The sequence below is a fragment of the Sordaria macrospora genome, chromosome 1, assembly GCF_033870435.1.
Source record: "Sordaria macrospora chromosome 1, complete sequence".
Classification (NCBI taxonomy): domain Eukaryota; kingdom Fungi; phylum Ascomycota; class Sordariomycetes; order Sordariales; family Sordariaceae; genus Sordaria; species Sordaria macrospora.
This window is the reverse complement of record NC_089371.1, coordinates 1,718,068-1,741,602: the sequence shown is the minus strand read 5'-3', so window position 1 is coordinate 1,741,602 and position 23,535 is coordinate 1,718,068. Positions and strand designations below refer to the sequence as shown.

The window sequence follows — 23,535 nt, the reverse complement described above, 5'->3', positions numbered from 1 at the left end:
GGCCTTTCTTGTCGGCCCAGGACAGTCCGATTCTGGTTGCTCGTCGTACGGGATTGTTTCCGTAGATGCGTGTTCGACCGCCGTGTCGTGCTCATTGCATCCGCCACTGCTCCAGGGGGAGGCACTTCGTCCGGGTCTTGCTCCGCTTGGGCTTAGGCAGAGGGAGCAGAGTGTCGTTGAGTGACATATCTGGCGTTTGTTGGATGGAACACCGTCATGTCCTTTTGCTCCCTGCAGATACCAAGCCGGCGTTGCTCTTTAAGTCTTTTTCTTCTTCTTTTTTTCTTCCTGTGGTCGGGCCGTTACTATTTGACCTGTTGCGAAGGTCCATCTCTAATTTCTTTTTTATTTTATTTTGGGTACGCGATCTACGTATCTTTTCATCCCTCGGCTGGCAGTGGAGTTTTTGTGGTTCTTCCACTTAAACCGTCGTTCATCTAATTCCCGAAAAGGACAATCTCAACAGACGAGAGAATCAGCGACCGACAAACCACCACGCGAGCGGTTCTATTGATCACCGACCTGAATAACGATCGCTTGGTAACATTCAGTGAGTAAGTCAACACTGCTAGCCGTCTATTCACCTTTGCACTCCTTACTTACTCCTCTCTTGCGAAAGCCGACCACGCACCTAAACCACACCCTTACACAGGGCGGCTGTCATTTTAGCATCCTCTCGCTCTTACCCCTTACTCTCATTCACTTTACGTCATTTCGAATTCCAAATCGTTTGTCAGATTTGGAGTCTACGTAGCGGCCGTAAACAAACTGTGCAGTTCACTTTGCCTTTTTGTTCATTCTTTCGTTACCGCCATCACGGGCGCGCGGGGAACTGTTCCCCGGAAACAAGGTCTTTGGTGGATGAAGAGTTGAACAGTATCGAACGATAAACGATTCAACGGTTACCCTTCCCGTCGCTTTCTACTCACCCTAGCGACAAACTGTTGTCACCAGCCGACATCAAATCATACGTTGCCAGTTGCGCAAAAGAGACGGCAAAGCACCTTTTCGAACAGGATTTTCCCAGATTAAATAAGAGGTGACCCTCTGTCGACCTTTGCCAGCAAAGTTTGTGGTGTTTGCCCTGATCGATCAACCAAGGCTCGCAGGCGCAGCCCCATCATCAACCAACAGGTCAAAATCAACAATTGCCGACCTATAATACAAAGTTGTTTACCTAGGCGGCACGGGACCTGGTCATAGGTCGCACGGGTATTATCAGGCAAAGAAGAACCAAGGTCATTATCCTCATTATCCTTCAGAGGCCCAGCGCATCGCTGCAGAATCGACAAGCAGCGCCTCTGCCCCGACGAATCGCGCTCACGCAGGAAAGCAATCAGGACGATTACAAGGCCAACCCAATCTACGATCAAGGTTCGGCCTCATATATCGTCGTCAGAGTCGGCACTACCTGTCCATCCTTCCACGACCGCACTTTCTGCTGCTCAGTACTACATCCGCCGGCCCGGAGCCACAAGTGACAAGTTGGTGTTGAGCAAGAGACGCTCCCCTTGTTTGGAAAAAAAACCCAGCGTTGTTCCGACCAACAAAAGTTTGGCCGAAAGAAAGAGTGTGGTGTTCAAGGTGCGTGCGGCTATTCAGGGCGCCTCCAATTATCAGAGTCTGACACCTGCAAGCCTAAGAAGAGTGACGTCCTGGCTTTGTCCCACGGCCCCGGCACTTACAATCGAACAGTCAGGGACCAAGACACAAAGGGTTTGTTTGCTTCATCCCCCTGAATCCAGCCCAGCGGGCGGCTTGGGCGCTTTACCTGCCCATCCTCGGAGTTCCTGTCTCGTGAGATCGTCCCATCTCGGTGCTGCCCGAGCATGATACGATTATACACTGGCTGGCATCACATTCGATAACATTCACGATTCTGGGTCACTACACGATCTACTTCCTCGAAGCAACACATTTAGGAGGAAGACTACTAGGTACTAGCTTCTCCTAGCTTCCTAGCCGCTTTTCCCCCCATCGTTTGAGGACCTCCTCACCTACCACCGGATCACGTCGAAATTCAAGTATCACAACTACGAAAATGGATATCCTCCAGCGGCGCAGGCTCGCTACCCTCGACTTCAACAACCCGGGCGATCACTTAACGCCGGCAATGCAAATACGAAACGAAGCAACACACACATTACCTGAAGGGGCGAACCCTACCATCGCCCCCTTCAACACAGGACTCAATGGAGTCAATCAACCTATGAACCTCCTGTTTAGGGACATCCTCTGGCTTAGTATGGGGGCGGTCGCCGTCGTGGTACTGGGAGTCAGGATAATAGAGCTATCATGGGCGAAGCTCAGGTTATTATCAGCCATGTCCATCCCAGGCGATAGGCAACACTTTTGGAAGGTCAAGCAATGGAGCTGGATGCCGGGTATGAAAAGGAGTCTCATCTACGCCCCTTTATGGAACAAACGCCACAACCGAGAAATCCGACTCTCGAGCGCCATGAACATGGGTACTCTACCATCGAGGCTCCACAGCGTCCTTCTCGCCCTGTATCTGGCCAGCAACCTAGCGTACATGTTCGCCCTCAACTGGGGCAACGAAAACAAGTACTCCTTCTTGGCTGAACTTCGTGGCCGGTCGGGCACTCTTGCTATGGTGAACATGGTCCCGCTCATCATCCTCGCAGGCCGAAACAATCCGCTTATCGGCCTGCTACAAGTCAGCTTCGACACTTACAACCTCCTTCACCGATGGATGGGCCGTGTCGTGGTCTTAGAGGTGCTCCTTCACATGATCGCATGGGCCGTCGTCCAGATAGCCGACAATGGCTGGGCGGGAGTCAAAGAGAAGACACTCAATGACCGCTTCATCGGCTCAGGAATGTTCGGCACAGCCACCATGCTCCTCATTATGATCCTGTCTCTGTCTCCTATCCGTCACGCCTTCTACGAGACCTTCCTCAATACGCACATCATCCTGGCCTTCCTCTCCTTCGGCGCGACATGGGTCCACTGCGTCACCGCGACCATTGAGGGCGGACTCCCCCAGATCCCCTGGATCATCGCTATCTTCAGCGTCTGGGTCGCTGAGCGCCTAGCTCGCATGTTCCGTCTCGCCTACTGCAACTGGTCACGCGCACGCGGAACCACCACCGCCTTCGTCGAGCCCATGCCCGGCGAGACCTGCCGCGTGACCCTGAGCCTCCCACGCTACGTCGACGTCCAACCGGGCACTCACGCCTACCTCCGGTTTAGCGGCGTCCGCTCGTGGGAAAACCACCCGTTCTCTATCGCCTGGGTTGAGCATACCACCGAGGACGAGCTTCTTCCCATCAGCGAAAAGGACGTCGGCGCCGGCACCTCCCGGAGCTTCAGCGTCAAGAAGCCCGTTGCCACCTCCGTCTCCTTCGTCATCGGCGCCCACTCGGGCTTCACCCGCAAGCTGTACAACCGCGCAGTAGCCGGCACCGCCGACCTTCGACGACCCGGCATCACCATCCGCGCCGCCTTCGAGGGCCCCTACGCAGGCCACCATTCGCTCGACAGCTACGGCACAGCCGTCCTCTTCTGCGGCGCCACGGGCATCACGCACCAGATCTCGTACCTGCGCCACCTGGTCGAGGGGTACGCGGACGGCACCGTGGCGACGCGGCGCGTGGTGCTGATCTGGATCGTGAGAGACTTTGAGTCGCTCGAGTGGATCAGGCCGTGGATGGACGCCATTCTGCGGCTGCCGAGGCGGAAAGAGATCCTGCACATCAAGCTGTTCGTGACAAGACCAAAAAACCCGAGGGAGATGGCCAGCGCGTCAAGGAGCGTGCAGATGTTCCCTGGCCGGCCGAACATACCCATGTTGCTAGCCAAAGAGGTGTCTGAGCAGCAGGGCGCCATGTGCGTGACGGTGTGCGGGCCGGGCGGGTTGGCGGACGATGTGAGGCATGCGGTGAGGGGATGTCAGAGGGAGAGAGGGACGGTGATTGATTTTGTGGAGGAAAGTTTTACTTGGTAATTTTTTTCCTTTATCTGTTTGGTCGCTTTTGGATCTACTGGGAGGCCCTTTTTTCTTTTTCTTTTTTGTTGGCGACGGCATCTCACTTTCTCTCATTCCAGTTACTCTCTCTGGTTCTTCTTTCTAGCTAGCATGGCGATATACTTGGTACATCTCCACAGAAAGAAGAAGTAGAAGAAGAACGACAAGAAGAACGAGAAGAAGAACGAGAAGAAGAACCAGAAGAAGCGATTTCTTTGACTTTTTACATACTGGTGTGGAAGAAGGCGAAAAAGGAATGGCTTCAACTTTTGTACATATCGCGAGTCTGCGGCCTGGCTGTACATACATACATAGCATCTATCATGATAATCACAACTACTCACTCGTCTCTGGGATGAGTTTATATGTGAACATACTTTTTGCCCTTGTATTATGTGTCGATGATGAAGTAACTTGCTTCCTCTTACAAGGCGCTTGGTATCGGTGGAATGTATCAACGATTGAGGTCTACGGAGTATGTGTGCTTCGATGCCTCACAATGTAAGAACTCAACGATCAAGTACTACTTGGTGTAGCCACATTCTGGATGGACCGTAACAGGTGTGGAGATTCATGCGAATGAGGCAACACCACTTCTGCTAGTGACCTCCCTTGTTCTCAACAGCCAGTCTCCAGCTTAAGAGTTTAATCTATGTGAGTTTTTCACACGTATGCGACTTGTGGTCGGTTTATATTGATATGACATTGATATTCTCTGGTGGTGATCCCGGGGTTAGATCTGAAGGCCGAGGGTTGTAGCTTGTGATTGGTGGTCGTTACTATGTAGCTGTTAGCGATGAGTACCTACTTAGTATATATTCTTACCAATGCCATGGCGTGGTATAAAACGGCTACCCCTCGAGGACTCATATTTCGCTTGATCAGTTTGAGTCAACGACCCCAAACGTGAGGAGGCGGCCTATATGATGTTCTTAAACGAGGTTGGTTGTGCATGACAGGGCGCGCGAGACACCTTGCTGGACTGGCATGACGCATGGCTTCTGACGGCGTCACAGCGGATGTGCACTAACCTCCGCGCTAGGGAGCTAACCCCGCGGGGATAGTCGATATTTGTTCTTCATGATCTTTCTTCGCTTCTGATTCCATGTTCTAGGTTGAAAACGGAAGACTGTGAAGGCTGTCGAAGATCGGCTTCCAACGGGTTTGGGATAAACATTCCAAACAAATCGCATGATTCACCTAGCAACAGACGTCCGATGATCGGTGATGATACACTTTGGCGGAGAAGAGAGTGGGGCACCCTGGAATGTTTCCCCTGTTATTATTAGTTCAGGTCGGGAGCGGCCTGTCCCTTGTCTGGCCATTGCGCAACCCATCCAGCCCGGGATCCCCGTCGTTGTTGCCGTCAAGGTTCGGTTCGGGATGTCGTATGCAGTGGTATGCCAGCACCGGACCCCGAATCGGAGGAGTGGTCGTCCACAATGGAATTTCTCAAAGTAAACACCAGCTTTAGCTTTTCCTCGGGCCCGGGAGGCCGGACACGCAAATGGCATGTGCAGTGGAGAGGACAGCTTTAGAACGGCTTTGGCTGTCCAATTGACGTGTTGTCCCTGGAAAAGTTTGTTAGAGATTCGTGGCCAACGAGCCAATCCAGGATGGCCAATTCGTGCAAGACGGGACTCGGCGGCAGAGGGAAAGAGGCTCACAGAGAGGATCGACGAGGACTCACTCTGTTAGGACTCAAGAGGAGGGGTGATTGTAACTGACAACTTGTTAGTGCCCCGCCATGGCCTTTGGACTAACAGCAGCTAGGCTGTCTCACGTCGTCTGTGCCCAGATTGATGACAGCAACCATCAAGACATCCAGCGGAAGACGTTGTGGGAAAAGATCTAAACACCCAAACCAGAGCCAGTGGCAATGAACATACATAGATTGCAAGGAGAAGCCATCTTGGACATTCGCCTGACATTCAAGACGAAAGTGTCTGAAGTTGGGCAGAAAAGGGTTGCAGTCCGTCCGGGAGAGTGGGGCAACCCAGAGTCCCCCGTCTTGTGGTTGTTGGAGTTGAAGCTTGGCCCGGGAAGATCTCCCCAGGAAGGCCCATCACGCCCCGTTACCGGAAACGCGCCAGTTGTTCTTCCAAGACGGGAACCAGGTGGAATGACTCAGAAAACTTTCACGAGTTGCTGGTGCCGAGTTGGTTATAATAATGGACCACGTATCATCTTTCGGCCGTCAGATTCTGGGGGAGTAGTATCTTCGTTCTTGAACCAGTTGTACTTTTCCTTTGCAATTGGGGACTTGCCATTGGGATCTTAGCTACGTACATACCTTCACCCCACTTTCCGTCCTTCTTTCTACCGAAGCACGTCAGTCACGACATCATCCTTTGATCTTTCCCATCTTCTGTCCAAACCGCATTGCCTAGTCACCCACTTCGCACCGTATTCAAGATGCCGATGTAAGCACAGCATACAACATACAATCCTACGTCAAGTCCTGCTCGGTGACCCAAGTGTCACGGCGCACACACAGATTCTAACAGACACCGTGTCTCAGGCTCAAGGACCCCTCGACCAAGTACAAGCCGTTCCCTCCTGTGAACCTCCCAGACAGGCAATGGCCCAACAAGACCATCGTCAAGGCCCCGCGTTGGCTGGCCACCGACCTTCGCGATGGTAACCAGAGTCTGGTTGACCCCATGGTACGCCGGCCGCCTCTCCTGCCTACTTGCGACCTGTCTCTTGTCATCACCAAGATCGGCTAACCCTCCCTCTTAGAACGGCGACCAGAAGTGGAGGTACTTCCAGATGCTCACCGAGCTGGGCTACAAGGAGATTGAGGTTTCCTTCCCTTCGGCCTCGCAAACCGACTACGACTTTACCAGACGCCTCATCGAGACTCCCGGTGCCGTTCCCGACGATGTTTGGCTGCAAGTTCTGTCGCCTTGCAGAGAAGATCTCATCCGCCGCACAGTACAGTCCCTCAAGGGCGCCAAGAAGGCCATCATCCACATCTACTTGGCTACCAGCGAATGCTTCAGGCGAATTGTTTTCGGGTTTACAGAGGATGAGAGCGTCGAGTTGGCCAGCAAGTGCGCCGCCTTGGTCAAGTCCCTGACCAAGGACGACCCTGAGATGGCTGGCACAGAGTGGGCGTTTGAGTTCAGCCCCGAGACTTTCTCCGATACCAGCCCCGAGTTCGCAGTGCGCATTTGCGAAGCGGTAAAGGCCGCCTGGGAACCCACGGTGGAGAACCCCATCATCTTCAACCTCCCCGCAACAGTGGAGATGGCCACTCCCAACATCTATGCCGACCAGGTGGAGTTCTTCTGCCGCAACATTACCGAGCGCGAGAAGGTGTGCATCTCGCTCCACCCCCACAACGACCGCGGATGTGCGGTTGCCGCTGCCGAGCTGGCCCAGATGGCCGGAGCCGACAGAGTGGAAGGATGTCTGTTTGGAAACGGAGAGCGCACCGGCAATGTCGACTTGGTTACCCTGGCCCTCAACCTCTATACCCAGGGTGTCTCGCCCAACATTGACTTCTCCGATCTTGGCAAGGTGATCAAGACTGTGGAGGAGTGCAACAAGATTGAGGTGCACCCGCGTGCGCCTTACGGCGGTTCTCTCGTCGTGTGCGCTTTCAGTGGCTCTCACCAGGACGCCATCAAGAAGGGCTTCTCCCTGCGCGAAAAGGAGGGCAAGGAGTATACCGATTACTGGCAGGTGCCTTACCTTCCCTTGGATCCCAAGGATATTGGACGTGATTACCAAGCTGTTATCCGCGTCAACTCTCAGAGTGGTAAGGGCGGCACTGCCTGGATCATCCAGCAGCATCTCCACCTTGACATGCCCCGTGGCCTGCAGGTTGCCTTCAGCAAGGTCGTTCAGAAGATTGCCGACGAGAAGGGCCGTGAGCTCCTCCCCACCGAGATCACCGATTTGTTCAAGAAGACGTACTACCTCGATGAGAACCCGCGCTTCAACATTGTTGACTACTCGATCAACCCCGACCGATCCAGCTCGCCGGCGCCGCCCGCTCCGGGCAAGACCCAGGACACCAAGAACCTTGGACGTGTGTTCGAGGGTGTTATTTCCATTGAGGGCCACGAGTACAGCCTCAGAGGCCGCGGCAACGGACCTATTTCCTCCTTGGCCAATGCCCTCAAGAGGGTTGGCGTGGATTTGGATGTTCAGGACTACAAGGAGCACGCCGTCGGCCGTGGTCGTGATGTCAAGGCTGCTACCTACATAGAGTGTACGGCGGCCGGACAAACCGAAAAGGTCTGGGGTGTCGGCATTCACGCCGATGTGGTACAGAGCTCTCTAATTGCTCTTCTCAGCGCGGCTAGCAACGTAAGTTCATTCATAATCCACTTCTTGATGTTTAGTCTCGAGCACAATTACTAACTCCTCTTTTGGTTCAGTTCGTTGGAAGCCGCGTCGGTAGCCCGATCATTCCCAAGCCGGTCGAAAAGGACGTCAACGGTGACGTGAACCTCAGCGTCCCCAACGGCAAGAGCATCATTCAGGCGCTCGAGTCCCAGGCCGACGAGATGTGAGTTAGTTGGCTTCACAATGTAATGAAATGTAATGAATCATTTGCATCAGGGTTGGTAAACAGTGGTTCTGGATGGGCTGGGAAAAAGTCACTCTTTCTTGGCGGTAACCAAGACCTCCAACAGGGGGGTTTTGATTGTTTACTGCTACCATCGACATTTGAAAAAGGGGGTTGTTTTTCGCATTTGTTTACAGATACCTAGGTTGCAACGCGTTGATTTTCTTTGGGACGATCTCACGGGTTCACCTTTAATAAGCCTAAGAAAGGGGCTATGGGGTTATTTACATGCCCAAAAGAAAACATTTGGTTACCGTAACCGGGACTACACAAGGGATGTTAGATCAACAGATTGCGTCCATACATTCACCCTGGATGCCAGGACAACGGCTACTACAGTAATTGAAAGTGCAGCACGACATACCTACCTCGTTGACGACCTGACATGTCAGGGTCCCAAGAATGAAAGATATCAAATCACATGCTTTGTGCATTGTCTGTTATGTACTCACTGCATCAGGCATTCTTTGCCTTGCTGCAGCGGCCATTCTCAAATTTTCCGACCATGTTCCCTCTTCTCACTTCAGGTTGTTGCACGGCCTTTCAGGTGAAACACTGGGGAAGTAGGAGGTCTGGTACTGAGTAAGGATGGCCCATTGACAAGAAATGCATCCAGAACAACTGACAGAAGGGAGAGAAAATGGACTGCTCATGGGTTGCTTGTCATTGTCTGCTTCGGACTTTACCATAGAATGGTATTAAATACGTTATATCTCGATGTACGTAATGAAAGGCTCTGGTGTAATGAGATGGCTGCTGGGCACCCCTTACAAGTGCAGGCATCGCTCTTGGCAGGACGACGCAGTCACGACACGTCCTGGACTTACACCAGACAACACAGAATTCAGAGTTGAACTCTCCTTTTTGGCATCCCTTTTTGAACTGACTCTATAGTACACTTCACATGATGAAGAGGAACCACGTTAACTAAAGCTGTCAACCGTTATCGACTAGTAAGGGAACGGGCGTTCTTTGTCTACAGCAACACGTTCACCGTTCACGACATCCACAAAGTCTCTTTGTTGATGGTTGTCCATGAGAAGAGGGATAGGGGACTTGTGGAATTCAGGGACTCCCTTCAAGGTTCTCAGGGAAGGGGGGGCTCAACTGCCAGCCCCAGACACCCAATGGAAGCCCCTCCGCAAGCGTGGCAGGCAAGCACTCAGGCAGACAGGACCCAGGCGCTAGGGAAGCAAAAAGAAAGACCAATCTGGGCGGGGAGGGGGTGTGCGTCATAGGTTTTTTGAAAGAGACTTGGACTGCCAGTGAGTGTCATTTACTGACACTGTAAGCTTCTGGTGTCAACACCACCATGAATACAGTGCATGATACTTGGAAGCGGATAGAAACGTCACTCGTCTTACCCCCTCCCCACCTTCCGCCGACCCCTTCAGCCCTCCACTTGCACCTGGACCCCCGTTGAACGTCCAGCAGCCCTGCGGTTGCCGGGCAGTGCTAGGTAGCCCGCCGGCGGTAGTGAACCACTGAGTCTTGGGCGCCCTGAGAGCCTGGCCGCCACATGTGCATCTTTGCCCTGTTGACTGTTTAGAGTTCACATGGAAGAACAGTTGTCCTTTCTTTTAACTCTTGTTCCCATCTGAAGTCATCTTCCTGAAGCGTTTGTAAAGCTCTAGCATTTCATTATCTCGTCTTTCACAAATCTGTTTTCTGCGGTGAGACGTCTTATTCGTCCTTGAGGTTCTCTTTCCCGAGAAACACGGAGCGAGCCGTTTGGTGCAGACGGGTGTTCGCCCTTGAGGGCCCGGTCAGCAGAAGTTAGCGAAGAACTGCACCTAGTCTGCAGGCAACGCCGGTAACACCAAACAAAGCACTACCGGGACACGCTACAGGTACACGTTCCTGTCCCTCCCCTAACAACTGCCCGAGTGGCGGCCCCAGCCGTGCAGTGAAGGGAAGCAGACATCGAAAAGCACAACCCACCAGCACCTCCTGCGATTGTTGACAAAATTTTCCAGCAAAACTAAAGACCCGCAGTTTGGCGTCAGCACTGCACTGTGTCCCGTCTAGATCCTCCTCTCTCCTTCCATTTGCAGGTGAAGGCTCGGAACAGCAACAAACCCCTCGCATCCATCCATCCATCCATCCCTCTCTGTTCATCGCAATCGCATCCAGACGGACCGCATCGATAAACATCCATTCACCAACCGCCATCACCTGGCATCAGATCCCGCCCACGGCTTCTGCATCTGCGCCTCGCCTCCGCGGTTCGATCTGATATCACCGAAGAGCAAATCGAGTCTTGCCCCGATTAAGATTCAAGGTTGCCGTGGACCTTGGACTCCCGCTCCCCGCTTGTTCCACGCAGCAAAACTTTAGTTGCATCAAGCCCAGGCCGACTTTCTCTCCCTGTCGGAAACCCCTCCCAATACCACCACCGCCAACCCGCTTCGTTTGCTGGAGAGACCCGTTCTTCCTCCGAACAAGGCATCCAAACCGCAACCATGGAGGGCTCTTCAGATATCAACACCGTCCTCACCAACTCGCTGAGTCCCGGTCAGTATATACGAAATTCTCAATCCATGCCCCGACCCTCCTGCCTTTCGGCAGCCGCCGTTCTCGCCATGATTCGCGTCAGCCCGTCCAAACGGTGACGCACATGCTGACTCCTTGTCTTTCCAGACGCGACCCTGCGACATGCTGCCGAACAGCAACTCAGCCAAGCCGCTGAGACAAACTTCGTATGGCTTCCCCCTCCTCTTCGTTGCTCCTGTGTCGCGTTCCCGTGGTAGGGTCCTCATAATGCTAACTCGTCCGTTTCTCAGTCTCAATACCTTGTGACACTCGTTCAAGAGTTGGCAAATGAAAGTGCCCAGAGCCACATCCGAGCGGCGGCCGGTATCGCCCTCAAGAACGCCTTCAGTGCTCGCGAGTTCGCTAGGCAAGCGGCGCTCCAAGCAAAATGGCTTCAGCAGACCGACCAAGACACAAAGACACGGGTGAAGCAGCTCACCCTCGAGACCCTCGCCTCCAGCAGTACCCAGGCAAGCCAGGCCTCAGCGCAGGTCATCGCCGCCATCGCTACCATCGAGCTACCACGAAACGAGTGGCCCGACCTCATGCACGCCTTGGTCAAGAATGTTAGCGAAGGAAGCGAACACCAGAAGCAGGCCTCTTTGACCACCATCGGCTTCATCTGCGAGAGCCAGGATGTCGATCTGCGAAACAGCCTGGTCCAGCACTCGAACGCCATACTCACAGCTGTTGTGCAGGGTGCTCGCAAGGAGGAGCCCAACCGCGAAGTCCGTCTTGCCGCGATTACCGCCCTCGGCGACTCTCTCGAGTTTGTCGGCAACAACTTCAAGCATGAGGGCGAGCGCAACTACATCATGCAAGTTATCTGTGAGGCGACACAGGCCGAGGACTCTCGGATACAGCAGGGTGCCTATGGCTGCCTCAACCGCATCATGGCCCTCTACTACGAGAACATGCGCTTCTATATGGAGAAGGCCTTGTTCGGTCTCACTATTCTGGGCATGAAGAGCGACGACGAGGATGTGGCCAAGCTCGCTGTTGAGTTCTGGAGTACCGTTTGCGAGGAGGAGATTGCCATCGAGGATGACAATGCTCAGGTACGTTTCTACCACAATCTGGTTGAGCAAGAAGCCCCCACTAACGACGGCTGCAGGTCGAGAGCTCCGAGCAGATGCGCCCCTTCTACAACTTCGCCCGCGTTGCTACCCTCGAAGTAGTCCCTGTACTCCTCCAGCTTCTCACCAAGCAAGACGAGGATGCGGCCGACGATGAGTACAACATTTCGCGTGCCGCCTACCAGTGTCTCCAGCTTTATTCTCAGGCGGTCGGTGCGGCCATCATTCAGCCAGTCATCCAGTTCGTTGAGGCCAACCTTCGTGCCGACGACTGGCATCTACGTGATGCCGCCGTTTCCGCTTTCGGTGCGATGATGGACGGCCCCGAGGAGAAGCTGCTCGAGCCTATCGTCAAGTCTGGAATGCAGCCCCTTATTAGCATGATGGAGGATCCCTCGCTTCACGTTCGGGACTCGACCGCCTACGCCCTTGGCAGAATCACCGAAACCTGCTCCGAGGTTATCGATCCCGCTGTTCACCTTGATCCCTTGATCACCTCTTTGTTCAACGGGCTTATGAGCAGCCCCAGAATGGCCGCGTCCTGCTGCTGGGCCCTGATGAACCTCGCCGAGCGTTTCGGTGGCGAGTACGGTGCCGCGCAAAACCCCGTCACCCCTCACTTTAACCAGTGCGTGACCAACTTGCTTGCTGTGACGGCCAAGCTTGACGGTGACGCTGCTGTGCGCACTGCCGCTTATGAGGTTCTCAATGTGTTCGTGCAGAATGCTGCTAACGACAGTCTCCCTGCTGTTGCGTCCCTCTCGGATGTTGTCCTCCAACGTTTGGAGGAGACCATCCCCATGCAATCCCAGGTTGTCAGCGTCGAAGACAAGATCACTCTCGAGGACATGCAGACCAGTCTCTGCACTGTGCTCCAGGCCATCATCCAGCGCTTGGACAAGGAGATTACTCCTCAAGGCGACCGCATCATGCAGGTTCTGCTTCAGCTCTTGAACACTATCAATGGCAAGAGCGGCGTTCCCGAAGGTGTTTTCGCGGCGATCAGCGGCCTTGCGAACGCCATGGAGGAGGACTTTGCCAAGTACATGGACGCTTTTGCTCCCTTCCTCTACAATGCCTTGGCAAACCAGGAGGAGCCGAGTCTCTGCTCCATGGCTATCGGCCTGGTCAGCGATATTACTCGATCCATGGGCGAGCGTAGCCAGCCGTACTGCGATCAGTTCATGAACTATCTCCTCAACAACCTCAGAAGTACTGCCCTTGCCAACCAGTTCAAGCCTGCAATCCTGCAGTGCTTCGGCGACATTGCTGGCGCCATTGGCGGCCACTTTGAGGCCTATCTCTCGGTTGTCGCCGTCGTTCTTCAGCAAGCTGCTACTGTCACTGCTTCTGCTGAGGGTTCGTACGAGATGTTCGACTACGTGATTTCGCTTCGCGAGGGTATTATGGATGCTTGGGGTGGCATTATTGGTGCCATGAAGGGCAGCGACAAGAGTAAGTTCATCTAGTATTACCGTATTTTCTGCAAAAGCTAACAGGTGTCGTACAGCCAACGTCCTCGAACCCTACGTCCAGTCGATCTTCGAGCTTCTCAACACTATTGCTCAGGATCCCAACCGCAGCGAAGCCCTCATGCGGGCTGCCATGGGCGTCATTGGGTAAGTCAACATTGAACTCTGGAATGGCACAGTAGGACAAAACACTAATGATTCTCTAGTGATCTTGCCGATGCTTATCCCAACGGCCAGCTGGCCGAGGTCTTCCGCCAGGACTGGATTACAGCCATGATTAAGGAAACTCGGTCGAACCGCGAGTTCCAGCAGCGTACCATCGAAACTGCCCGGTGGGCGCGCGAGCAGGTCAAGCGCCAGATTAGCGGTACCCAAGGCATGATCCAGACATGAGGTTGAATCATGCCTGAGGACAGTCACAAAGGTGCTCTCTCAGCTCGCCGGCCCTTAGGGCCACTGGCGTCACTTCAAGCACTTCACTCCCGTAGTCGCTTTGGAAGATGCATTTCCCCATCACTACCCCCAAGCCCCTTAGCAGCAATTCCTTGACGAACGCGACACGATCCCACGACACTACACCCAATTCCCCCCAGTAACGCGATGCACAAATGATGTGATACAAGCCCCTTGATGGTTTTGCACTAATTTATACATCATGCTCGTTTAAATGACACTTCACACAGCACCAACACACCTTTATATCCCCCGTCCCCCCCTGCGCGCGGCTGCTAGCACTGGTTTGTTATTTGGTAACACGAGTCATGGGCGTTATTCGGGTCAGCGATAGAGAAGGAGGAAGAGAGAACGAAATATCATGTACTGCGCGTCACCCTGTAGCACACGTTTCCCTTTGATACCCAAGGCAAAAGGAAGAAGGAAGTGCAGCATAGGGCGATCCGACGCAGAAAGCACAATCATGTAGAGACACACGAAGAAAGAAACAATTCCCCCAAACTGACATCCCTGGTTATGCATCCTCCCATCCCAACTTTTACTGTACTTCACTCACACTTGGCCCACACCATTTGTCCGAATCGTCTTGAACAATATGTAACTCGAAGAGGAGAAGGAAGGGTTAGGTTTGAGGCAGAAGTGGACCACTGGGCCTTTTCAGGGTATCATAAACGCATCCCCTCAAGCCTGTAAGCGGGTTCGTTATGGCAACAACGCCGCCCTTCCATTGCTCAGTAGAGCTTACGTGATCTGATAGCCGAAGTATTGCTATCGAGTATAAGCAATGTAAAACAAATACTTTACAACGTCCAAATGTGAACAATCTTTTCTCCTCGAGGTTGGTCAGTGATGTGATGTGATTTTGTCCGGTACACTTTATGAGGTGAACCATACGGCACGCGACCTATCACGTGTAGCGCCTTTATCGCAGAAGTGCTACTTATACACGCACTGCATTTCAGACAACCTTCCATCCGGTACTGAAATGTTCCACCTCATTTACCATAGTGATTCACAAAGCCTAAACACAATTTTCATTACGATCACTTGAGCGAGTCAGTGAAGCTGCTCTGTCGGTCAGTCACAAAGTTGTGTTCTGGATTCGAAGTCAACTTTCGTCCGTCCTCCAACTAAGTGTGGATCCGGCCTGCTATCCGGCGACTGCCGACCGAAAGTTTTGCCCCGAGGGTCCAAATCCAGGCGGGCGGCATTCGATTTGCACGCCATCTGCGCCTGCCCAGTGCAGCACACCTCCAGGCAATTGGCGGTAGAGATTGGGCCATATCTTGCCCTGCCGGCAATCAAATCATCCGCCCCGCAACCAACAAGAAGCCGCTCCGGCAAATCTACAGCTTGAACAGCTACCTTTTCTGGTCTATCATCTGCAACTAAACATCGCTGTCGTGCCGCACCGGCGTCCCATTATCGCTTTTCCTCGATCCTTTTGCCCTAGGCAGCCTCATCGTCCTCCCAAGGGTCCCAAACCGACGCCCGCGTCGTTGCCGGCGAGATGGACCAGGAGATGAAGCAGGCCGAGCCAGAGCCGTCGCCAGCTCCAATGGCGATGGCTTCGATGCCGGCCGCGTCGCCTCAACCACAACAAGAGCAACCCGACGTCGAGATGAACCAGGACCAGGAACACGACTCCCCTCAGACTCCGATGCAACTCAACCTGTCAAGCCCCGTGCCGAATTCAGCCAACAATAGTCAACAGCAACAACAACAACAACACCAGCAACACCAGCAACAGCATCCACAGCAACTACAACCCCAGGTCAATCAGATCAACGGCCAACAGCTTTCTGGCCAGATTCCTGGTCAATTTCCTCTTCCCAGTCAATCTCCTAGCCAGGTCAACAGTCCAGTCTCTGTCGGGACTCCTGGACAAGTTCCTGGCTTAGCCCTCCCAACACCTGCCATCAAGCGGAGAGCTCCAATCGCTTGCCGAAGGTACGTGAACAGTTGCCGGATCGGCTTGTCAAAAGCCAAATGCCGCGGTTACACAAGTGGACGCGAAGGACTAACGTATCGCTCTCTACAGATGCCGCCGTATGAGAAGCAAATGTCTCCATGACAAGGCCCAGCCTCCATGCCAAGCTTGTCGCGATGCTGGACTTGGTCCGGCTGACTGGTAAGAGTTCCCACAATACGTACACTATATGTCTCAATGGTGTCTTTCTCCTCGATTGCTAAAACCAGACCTTTTCCCCAGCACGTTCCCCGTCCGTGGCCAGCCCGATCAAGACCGCGAATACCGACACCCTCGAGTTAGAGCCGACAAGTCGACCAAGCGAGACCCGGCGAAGGTCCGGCGCGAAATCCTCGATGCCCCCGTACGATCACCAGTACCCCAGCCGCCGAGACCGATCAAGGGCTACGACGAATGGGATCTTCTGCCCCCGCTGCCTGAAATTCTTGAGGCCGTTCACAAGTTCACGGCCCATTACTTCCAGTTGGGCTTCATCCATAAGCAACACTTTCCCGAACGGCTACGGACGAACCACCGATCTGTCAGCGTGTTTTTCTTGCTCAGTATCTTGAGCATTTCGGCCCGGTTGACGCCAACGCTGGTAGATCGTTTCGGTGGTGCTGTTAAGGCTGCTGAAGTGTTCATGGAGCGCGCCTCCGAGGTTGCTTGCCGCGAACTGTATAGAGACCCGGACCTGGAGAGATGTCAGGCGTTTTACCTGTTGAGTATTGCCCAGCAGGGAAGTAGCTTGAAGCAACAGAGCTCGATCAATATGGCAATTGCTATGCGTATGGCCACGTTGATGGGGCTGCACAGGGAGGAGACTTACAGACTGCCGGAGAACCCTTCGGAGGAACTGATTATGAGGGCAGAGTCCGCGCGCCGCACCTTGGTAAGTGGCACATAAACACATCAGATGAAATGATGAGATCGGGAATGGTTTCTGTTACTAACTGAATGACAGTGGATGCTCCATAGCCAGGATAACCTCCATTCGGGACCGCGGTGCCCTGTCTCCCTATCAGCTAGTGATATAACAGCATTGCTGCCTTGCAACGAGAAGGACTTCGCCACTGGTCAAATACCCAAGTCGAGAGCAGCGCTCCAGGATACTCCTCCGGCCCTGGAGAACCCCCATCTTGTCACCGACGAGGGTCGGTCCCTGTTTGCTACACTCATCCAGGCCCATTACTTCTGGGGAGCGATCTCCCGCCGGGTGCTCAGTAATGACAAAGTCACGGATCCATGGGAGCCGGCTAGCGAGTATGCAAACATAGTCAACCGCCTTGAGGAATGGGAGAATGGTCTGCCTGGCGACCATAAGTGGAGCCCCTTTTTACTCAAGGGGTATAAGCAAGAGGGCCAAGACTTAGTAGGTTACAAGAACAATATCGAAACAAGTGCATTCTTAGTGCTAACCTCTCCTGTAGGCATACCTCGGCGTGACCATGATAACTCGCCTCTGCAACATTGTTCTTCGGAAGGCATACCTGACCGAGTAGGTTACTCCAGAGAAGCACTCAAAAGCTTGAGCTGACAGCGTCGTAGTATCTTGTCGGACGATAAGTCCCAACCGGAGCGCACAGCTTTCTGGACTGAAATGTCTCGTCAGCTGTTTAGGAACGTCAAGAATCTGTACGAACAAATCGACACTCAATACAATGAGCGGTCACCCGAGGAAGGTCCTGGGGCACAGATGGCAGTAAGTACTGATGGGATTTGAAATAACAAATGAATGCCGACTGACCTTCTCTTCAGGCGTTCTGCGTTTACAGCTGTGGCTTCCTCGCATGCTACTTGTGCAAATACCCAAATCGTAAGCCATCTACCACGAAGCGATTTCTTTCTGGAACTGAGTTAACGCGGTATCAATACCAGTCTGCCCTGAGCCAGCCATTACTCGCGAAGGACCTTTGATGGTGACTCGTGTACTCAGCATATTGGCAGAAAGCAGGAACATATGGCCGTTGGCGACTAGGTGGTATGAGCATCTGGAACGTTTTTACACAGCCCAAAGCGGCGTCATAGTTGGTAACGAGGGTACCATGGCGGACAGCGTAAGTTATCATTATTCCCCTCAAAAGGCCTCTCGTTCACGGAACCAACAGGCTGATTTTACCTTCCTGCTCGCCCAGAGAGATGAGATTCCTCACGTCCTTCAGATGCCGACCGTTCAGCAACAGCAAGCCCAGGCTCAAGCTCATATGGCTCTGGCTCAAGCTCAAGCTCAAGCTCAAGCACAAGCCCAAGCCCAAGCTCAGGCTCAGGCCCAGGCACAGGCTCAAGCACAGGCGCAAGAGGCACAACAGATACAACAGGCACAGGTCCAGGCACAGCAGCCAGCACAGCAACACCCAGCCTTTACTGCTCAGATGCAGGCGCAACAGGCCCAGCAGGTACAACAAGCTCTAAGTGAAAAGCAGGAGCCTGTTTCTCAGGGTAGTCCTGAACAGGCGATCATCAGCCCGGCACAGCCCAGTGTCCCAACTCCCGCGATGTTCATCGACCCAAGTCTCCGTGTGCCAACATCGTCACAACCGCAGGAGCAGACTCCTGCACCAACTGTTCCCCAGCAGCAAGATTTGGCATCTTCTTCACAACAGGGGCAGCAGCCGCAACCTGTCGTCGGTGTAGCTGGTCGGCAGTCAACTGATGGGTTGGGCCTGCTCATTGAAGCGTTTGACACTCAACAAGCCGGTGGCGTCCCTCCAACGACCACGGCTGGTCAGGGGCAAGTGCCTTATGACCCTCAGGCACCTCCGCAGCAGTACTACCCGCAGCCCGGAACTCTGGGCGTCAACGACGGATATGAGAACGAGTTGGGCTACTATATGTCGGATCAGGGACAACCCGGTGCTATGCAGAGCTGGGTTGGCGGAACGAATATGTATGGATACTAGGAGCAACCTACGCATAAGGATGTGTATGGGTATTTGGAGCAACTCAGACAACCTGATATGGCGGAAGTGGAGTTTAAGAAGAGGGGGTCTGGGAGTTAAAAGAGTGAGGAGTTGATATAGGTTCGATGTCTAGGCTAGGTAGGGCGTCATCCGGTTGCCGATTGGGGTATGGATTAAGGCGTACCTTGTAAAAAGGAGTTGGGCTATGGATGGACTGGATCTGAATAAACAAGCGAAAACGTAGGATATCGGTGTTCAACTTTACTACTTCGCTGGGAAAGAGGGTTGGGGCTTTGGCCCATGGGCTTTATATAGCTTTATTGAAGTCGGACGACCATGAATCGTACTAGCGAATGTGTGGCCTGCGCTTTTGGACTAGTACTTGCTTTCTTCCCATAGTACTTGGAAATCGATAGACCAGCGATTCTACATGAAGATTATGAAATTTCACAGTTCAAAATGCATACTTCTAGTCGAATTGGTCTACGTTGATAGAGTTCAGGCTATCTTCACGTTGGTGTGAACCGATCAAAGATTGTCGAGCCTCAACATGCACAGTTCGCCAAGACTTACCCTAACACAGTGCACTCCGTCATCCCGCCCGGAAATTCCCTTTCAACAGAGCTCCTCAGGGTTAACTACGGCAATTCGATAAGCAGCTTCCAGAGGGTTGAGCTAGCAAATCACAAGTCCAGTCTTAGCACCTGCTTGTACGGAATTCACGACGACGACCGAGCCGGCATCCGCAGCGCAAGCCAGCCAGACAAATCGCAAAACCCACCCTATCTAATCCTCCCTCCGGTGACATCAGGGTAGAATAGCAGAGCAGCTCCCGGTCTCGAAACTCCTACACCACCTCACCTCTCTACCTATTCTTCATCAACCAAAACCCCGCGACGACCAAAATTCACAATGGGTTCCAGCGCCTCGAAGCCCTCTGCTGCGGCGCCGCATGTGTGGAAGGGGTATGTCTATGTCATTCTTCTTGTTCTTGTTTCTGACTGGGGATCGATTGATGAATTGGATTGGGAAGGAATACGAAGCTCAAGGTTGATCAGAGAGAAGAACATGGGAATTGGAAAGCTGACATGTTAAACTTCAATAAACTAGGACCGCCCCGGCTGGTGTGTCGCAGGATCTTGTCGAGCAGTTGCAGTCTAGCCCCGAGGTATGATACTGTCTCCGTCCTCTCAGCTGAGCTGTCGAGCTGTCCCATCCTGTCCTGTCCTGTCTATCTGCGATGCGAACAGATTACTCCTTCTCAACCCTACACTACTTCGTCTTTCTTCCGTCCCTCCCCTCTCCCCTCCGTTCGCATACATACCAAATTCGCATACCGTTCTATACCTACCTACCAGCCAGCCAATGCAATGCTCCAATGACTCCGAAGAAAACATAAACTAACACGTATACCCAACGAAATCAGACCGACGTCTCCCGCCAACAGACCCTCGAGCTCCAAGTCCAAGCCCGCGTCGCCGAAGAACTGAAGCGTCTCCGCGCCGCCGAAGCCGCCAAGCTGCAGGACACCCTCACATCCTCGTCCCAGTCTACCGAGCAGCAGCAGCAGGAGCAACAACAAGAGAACGACGCCGTCAGCAGACAAAAGGTCAACAAGGAAGTCGAGGCCTTGCGCGCCAAGCTCGAGGAGCGCCGCAAGGTGCGCGAGCTGCCCGAGAGCATGGAGACGGCGCGCAGCGAGGTGGTGCGGTGCCTGCGCGAGAACGACCGCCGGCCGCTGGACTGCTGGAAGGAGGTTGAGGCTTTTAAGGAGGAGGTGCGCAGGCTGGAGAGGGGGTGGGTTGATAAGGTTGTTGCTTAAGTTTGAGTTCTTAACTTGACTTGAGCCATTCTTTCCCCGACCTGGTACCAACCAACCCAACACGCCGGCCGCTACGATACGACAGACGGACGGACCGATAGTTGGGTTTGATATACCTAAATGGCTTATGGAGAAGCTGGTGAACGGCTAAGTTGGAAGGAAGGAAACGCAACACCTTGTTGGGACGCTCATCTTTACGACAACACCTTAGTAAATGATGGGAAAGGGGCAGAACGGACGAAAGGGGACGACGATGCCAGATAGGTCTTCTTCTCCCATGGAGGTTTCGAGTCTGGGCAGGCAGATGGGGAAATGGCAAAGCTGCTAATTGAGATCCCGCGTCTGCAGTCAATCAAAAAGGGTACGCAGAACTAGCAGTTAGTTGGTTGGGGTTCGTTTGGTTGGCTGCGTGAAAAGTGCGGCCGGTCAAATGTGTGTATATGTGAGCGTGTATCATAGATGGCATAAACGTCCAAGAAGCCGAAGGCTTACCATGAGGCTTGGTGCCTGGAGCTTGGGAGCTTGGAGCTTGGGAGCTTGGAGCAGTATATAAATAAAGGGCTAGGCTTTTCCGTTCAGTCGAATCGTTCAGGCCAGGGCATGGGACAAGTGGTATAGAGAAAGGCAGAGAGAAAGAATGGGATGGACTAGGGCGGAGAGTGGCATTGGTTTTGACTCCCCTAAAAGGCACCGTAGTAGAGAGAGAGAGCAAGCGACATCAACTAGGAGCCTGCCCAAAGCCGTTTACGTGATACGTACGTATTCTTTTGGTCCAAGGCCGCCCAAGATCACTACAAAACATCCGGCACCTGCAACACCACCTCTGCCAAATCCACCTTACCCTCTTTTTCCTCCTCGTTCTGCTTTCCCTCAGCCCCCTTAGCCTCCTCAGCCTCCCTCCTCTTCCTCTCCCTCTCCTCCTCCTTTCTCCTCCTAACCCCCTCCCGTCTCGCCAACCCTTCCTCCCTCTTCCTCTGCTTCCTAGCCTCAGCATCCTCCCACTCTCCTCCACCATCACCCGCCTGCTTCTTCTTCTTTTCCTCGGCACCACCACCACCAGCACCCGAATCCTCGTCAAAAGCCAGCCTCAAAGCCTCCCTAAACCTAGCAATCCTCTTCTTATTCTCCCCAAACCTCTCGTTGGCAATCTTGACCAGCAGGGACAGATACTCCGGAGTCACCAGCGACTGTCGTTGAGAACTGTTGTTACTGGAGGAGGGTTGGACGCCGATTAGGGACTCGAAGGAGAGGCCCATGGAGCGGATGGCTACTATGGGGTTTGGCGTGACGGATTCTGTTGATGTTGATGTTGGTGGTGTTGATGCTGATGGTTGTTGTTGTTGGCGGTGCTGGTGGTGAGTATGACACTGATGGCAGGAAGAGAAAAAGGGGGCGGTTAGACGGGGTAAGATGGAGACGGCGCCAGTTTCGCGGAAGCCCGAGGTCATGCCGGATTGGATTGCTAGGTGGGCGTGGGAGGGGGAGGTGGTTAGGATGTGGAGGATCTATTATAGGTTGGGACGGACGGGGATCTTGTTAGTTGAAGTTGTAAGAAAAGCAGGGGGAATGATTGAATGGTGAAAAACGTGCCATGGGTTCGAACTTGAAGTGAATCAATCGCTGCTGCTGCTCTTCCTGCTCTTCGCCATCCCCATCCCCAGTTCCAGTCCCAGACCCAGACCCTCGGCCAGTCAACCCAAAAACCTCCATCCAGTGATCCCCATCATACTCTCTCCCCGTGCTCGGATCAACAGTCTCCAACGGATCATGAGAAACAAACAACCACTCTCCTCCGCCTTTACCTCCTGACGAACTGGCCGTCGTCACTCCTCCGCCGCTTGGTTCCCTTGTTGTCCCATCCTCCCCATCCTCCCCTGCACCTTCCCCCTCGCCCTCACCACCACCACCACTAGCACCATTCAAAGTTTTCTTACTCTTCTTGACACCCTCCAAATAAACACTCACCCTCCCCGCGCAACTGCTCGTCGTCACCAGTCCTTCGTACCCATGATTGATCTCGTCAATCAGCTCGCGAATGGCCACGTCGACTGACCCCTTTGGAGATGCGTCCGTGTACTCGGCGTCTGGGACGGAGAGCTGGGAGAGGATTTTGGATTTGCGGGTGAGGAAGGAGGGGGTAGGCGGGGGGAGCATGGCGGGTCTTTTGGTTTTGGTTTTGGTTTTAATGTCTGTTTGTTTGTTTGCGGCGTGCGTTGCGTGTTGTGTTGATTGATTGATCAGGTTTGTGTTGGAGTTGGAATTGGGAATTGGGGGATTTGGAAAAAAGAGTGGGGTTGGTGAATTGTCTTGGGGTTTGTGTGCAAGAACTCAAATTGATTGTGAGCTGGTGGTCAGTCCAGCTGGCGCTAGAATTGTTGATTGACGACGGTTTTGGCTTATTGTTGAAAAAGATGAAGAAGGTTGATGTCAATGACGGGACGGGATATGAATCTCTCAGGCAATTCTTTTGTGAATTGTGGGGCCTTTGATACTATGTTATGCATCTCGGCCGAATGAACCCTTTTTTTAACAACGACGAGCCTCGCTCGGTCTTCATGTTTCCCAGGGGTACAGCGAGTTTCAACCGGGAAACATTTTAAGTATTCATCAAAACTGGCACCATAAGTTTTTTGGTTTATTTTTGAGTTTAATGCTTGTTTGTGTTTCTGTCCATGTAGCCCCGACTAACTAACCAAAGCCGTCAACAACAAGCTTGATAGCAGCAGAACATATTTCAGACC

The 23,535-nt window shown here is 53.3% G+C and overlaps 6 protein-coding genes across 6 annotated transcripts; 5 read left to right on the top strand and 1 right to left on the bottom strand.

Annotated features, from left to right (window-relative positions):
• The first annotated feature begins 1,232 nt into the window (after positions 1 to 1,232).
• On the top strand, positions 1,233 to 4,341 carry SMAC4_05451 (uncharacterized protein). Its single transcript, XM_066090292.1, has 2 exons — positions 1,233 to 1,584; positions 1,638 to 4,341. The coding sequence occupies exon 2, from the start codon at positions 2,042 to 2,044 to the stop codon at positions 3,965 to 3,967; it is 1,926 nt and encodes a 641-aa protein (XP_065945525.1). The 5' UTR covers positions 1,233 to 1,584; positions 1,638 to 2,041; the 3' UTR covers positions 3,968 to 4,341.
• Positions 4,342 to 6,198: 1,857 nt separating this feature from the next.
• On the top strand, positions 6,199 to 8,923 carry SMAC4_05453 (uncharacterized protein). The gene is made up of 4 exons (XM_003347106.2): positions 6,199 to 6,411; positions 6,510 to 6,654; positions 6,731 to 8,308; positions 8,380 to 8,923. The coding sequence occupies exons 1-4, from the start codon at positions 6,404 to 6,406 to the stop codon at positions 8,512 to 8,514; spliced, it is 1,866 nt and encodes a 621-aa protein (XP_003347154.1). The 5' UTR covers positions 6,199 to 6,403; the 3' UTR covers positions 8,515 to 8,923.
• A 1,317-nt stretch (positions 8,924 to 10,240) lies between these two features.
• On the top strand, positions 10,241 to 14,942 carry SMAC4_05454 (uncharacterized protein). The gene is made up of 6 exons (XM_066090293.1): positions 10,241 to 11,084; positions 11,211 to 11,269; positions 11,354 to 12,160; positions 12,217 to 13,633; positions 13,689 to 13,797; positions 13,857 to 14,942. Exons 1-6 carry the CDS (start codon positions 11,033 to 11,035, stop codon positions 14,041 to 14,043), a joined length of 2,631 nt encoding a protein of 876 aa, XP_065945524.1. The 5' UTR covers positions 10,241 to 11,032; the 3' UTR covers positions 14,044 to 14,942.
• A 510-nt stretch (positions 14,943 to 15,452) lies between these two features.
• Positions 15,453 to 19,414, top strand: SMAC4_05455 (uncharacterized protein). Its single transcript, XM_066090294.1, has 10 exons — positions 15,453 to 16,053; positions 16,145 to 16,234; positions 16,316 to 16,964; positions 17,037 to 17,077; positions 17,102 to 17,444; positions 17,503 to 17,570; positions 17,621 to 17,774; positions 17,831 to 17,888; positions 17,951 to 18,129; positions 18,181 to 19,414. Exons 1-10 carry the CDS (start codon positions 15,614 to 15,616, stop codon positions 18,970 to 18,972), a joined length of 2,814 nt encoding a protein of 937 aa, XP_065945523.1. The 5' UTR covers positions 15,453 to 15,613; the 3' UTR covers positions 18,973 to 19,414.
• A 295-nt stretch (positions 19,415 to 19,709) lies between these two features.
• On the top strand, positions 19,710 to 21,463 carry SMAC4_05457 (uncharacterized protein). Its single transcript, XM_003347109.2, has 3 exons — positions 19,710 to 19,937; positions 20,083 to 20,140; positions 20,399 to 21,463. Exons 1-3 carry the CDS (start codon positions 19,885 to 19,887, stop codon positions 20,792 to 20,794), a joined length of 507 nt encoding a protein of 168 aa, XP_003347157.1. The 5' UTR covers positions 19,710 to 19,884; the 3' UTR covers positions 20,795 to 21,463.
• Positions 21,464 to 21,585: 122 nt separating this feature from the next.
• Positions 21,586 to 22,948, bottom strand: SMAC4_05458 (uncharacterized protein; the record flags this gene model as incomplete). Its single annotated transcript, XM_066090295.1, has 2 exons — positions 21,586 to 22,299; positions 22,385 to 22,948. 2 exons carry the CDS (start codon positions 22,946 to 22,948, stop codon positions 21,586 to 21,588), a joined length of 1,278 nt encoding a protein of 425 aa, XP_065945522.1.
• Positions 22,949 to 23,535: the final 587 nt, after the last annotated feature.

Bases quoted from the DNA above. Each gene is read 5' to 3' on its own strand.
- SMAC4_05451 (XM_066090292.1), top strand. From the start codon at position 2,042: ATGGATATCCTCCAGCGGCGCAGGCTCGCTACCCTCGACTTCAACAAC.
- SMAC4_05453 (XM_003347106.2), top strand. The intron at 6,655-6,730 runs GTACGCCGGCCG...CCTCCCTCTTAG, and splicing joins AGAGTCTGGTTGACCCCATG to AACGGCGACCAGAAGTGGAG. The intron at 8,309-8,379 runs GTAAGTTCATTC...CTTTTGGTTCAG, and splicing joins TTCTCAGCGCGGCTAGCAAC to TTCGTTGGAAGCCGCGTCGG.
- SMAC4_05454 (XM_066090293.1), top strand. From the start codon at position 11,033: ATGGAGGGCTCTTCAGATATCAACACCGTCCTCACCAACTCGCTGAGT. The intron at 12,161-12,216 runs GTACGTTTCTAC...CGACGGCTGCAG, and splicing joins TCGAGGATGACAATGCTCAG to GTCGAGAGCTCCGAGCAGAT. The intron at 13,798-13,856 runs GTAAGTCAACAT...ATGATTCTCTAG, and splicing joins GCTGCCATGGGCGTCATTGG to TGATCTTGCCGATGCTTATC.
- SMAC4_05455 (XM_066090294.1), top strand. From the start codon at position 15,614: ATGGACCAGGAGATGAAGCAGGCCGAGCCAGAGCCGTCGCCAGCTCCA. The intron at 16,054-16,144 runs GTACGTGAACAG...CGCTCTCTACAG, and splicing joins GCTCCAATCGCTTGCCGAAG to ATGCCGCCGTATGAGAAGCA. The intron at 16,965-17,036 runs GTAAGTGGCACA...ACTGAATGACAG, and splicing joins AGTCCGCGCGCCGCACCTTG to TGGATGCTCCATAGCCAGGA.
- SMAC4_05457 (XM_003347109.2), top strand. From the start codon at position 19,885: ATGGGTTCCAGCGCCTCGAAGCCCTCTGCTGCGGCGCCGCATGTGTGG. The intron at 19,938-20,082 runs GTATGTCTATGT...TCAATAAACTAG, and splicing joins GCGCCGCATGTGTGGAAGGG to GACCGCCCCGGCTGGTGTGT. The intron at 20,141-20,398 runs GTATGATACTGT...CAACGAAATCAG, and splicing joins AGTTGCAGTCTAGCCCCGAG to ACCGACGTCTCCCGCCAACA.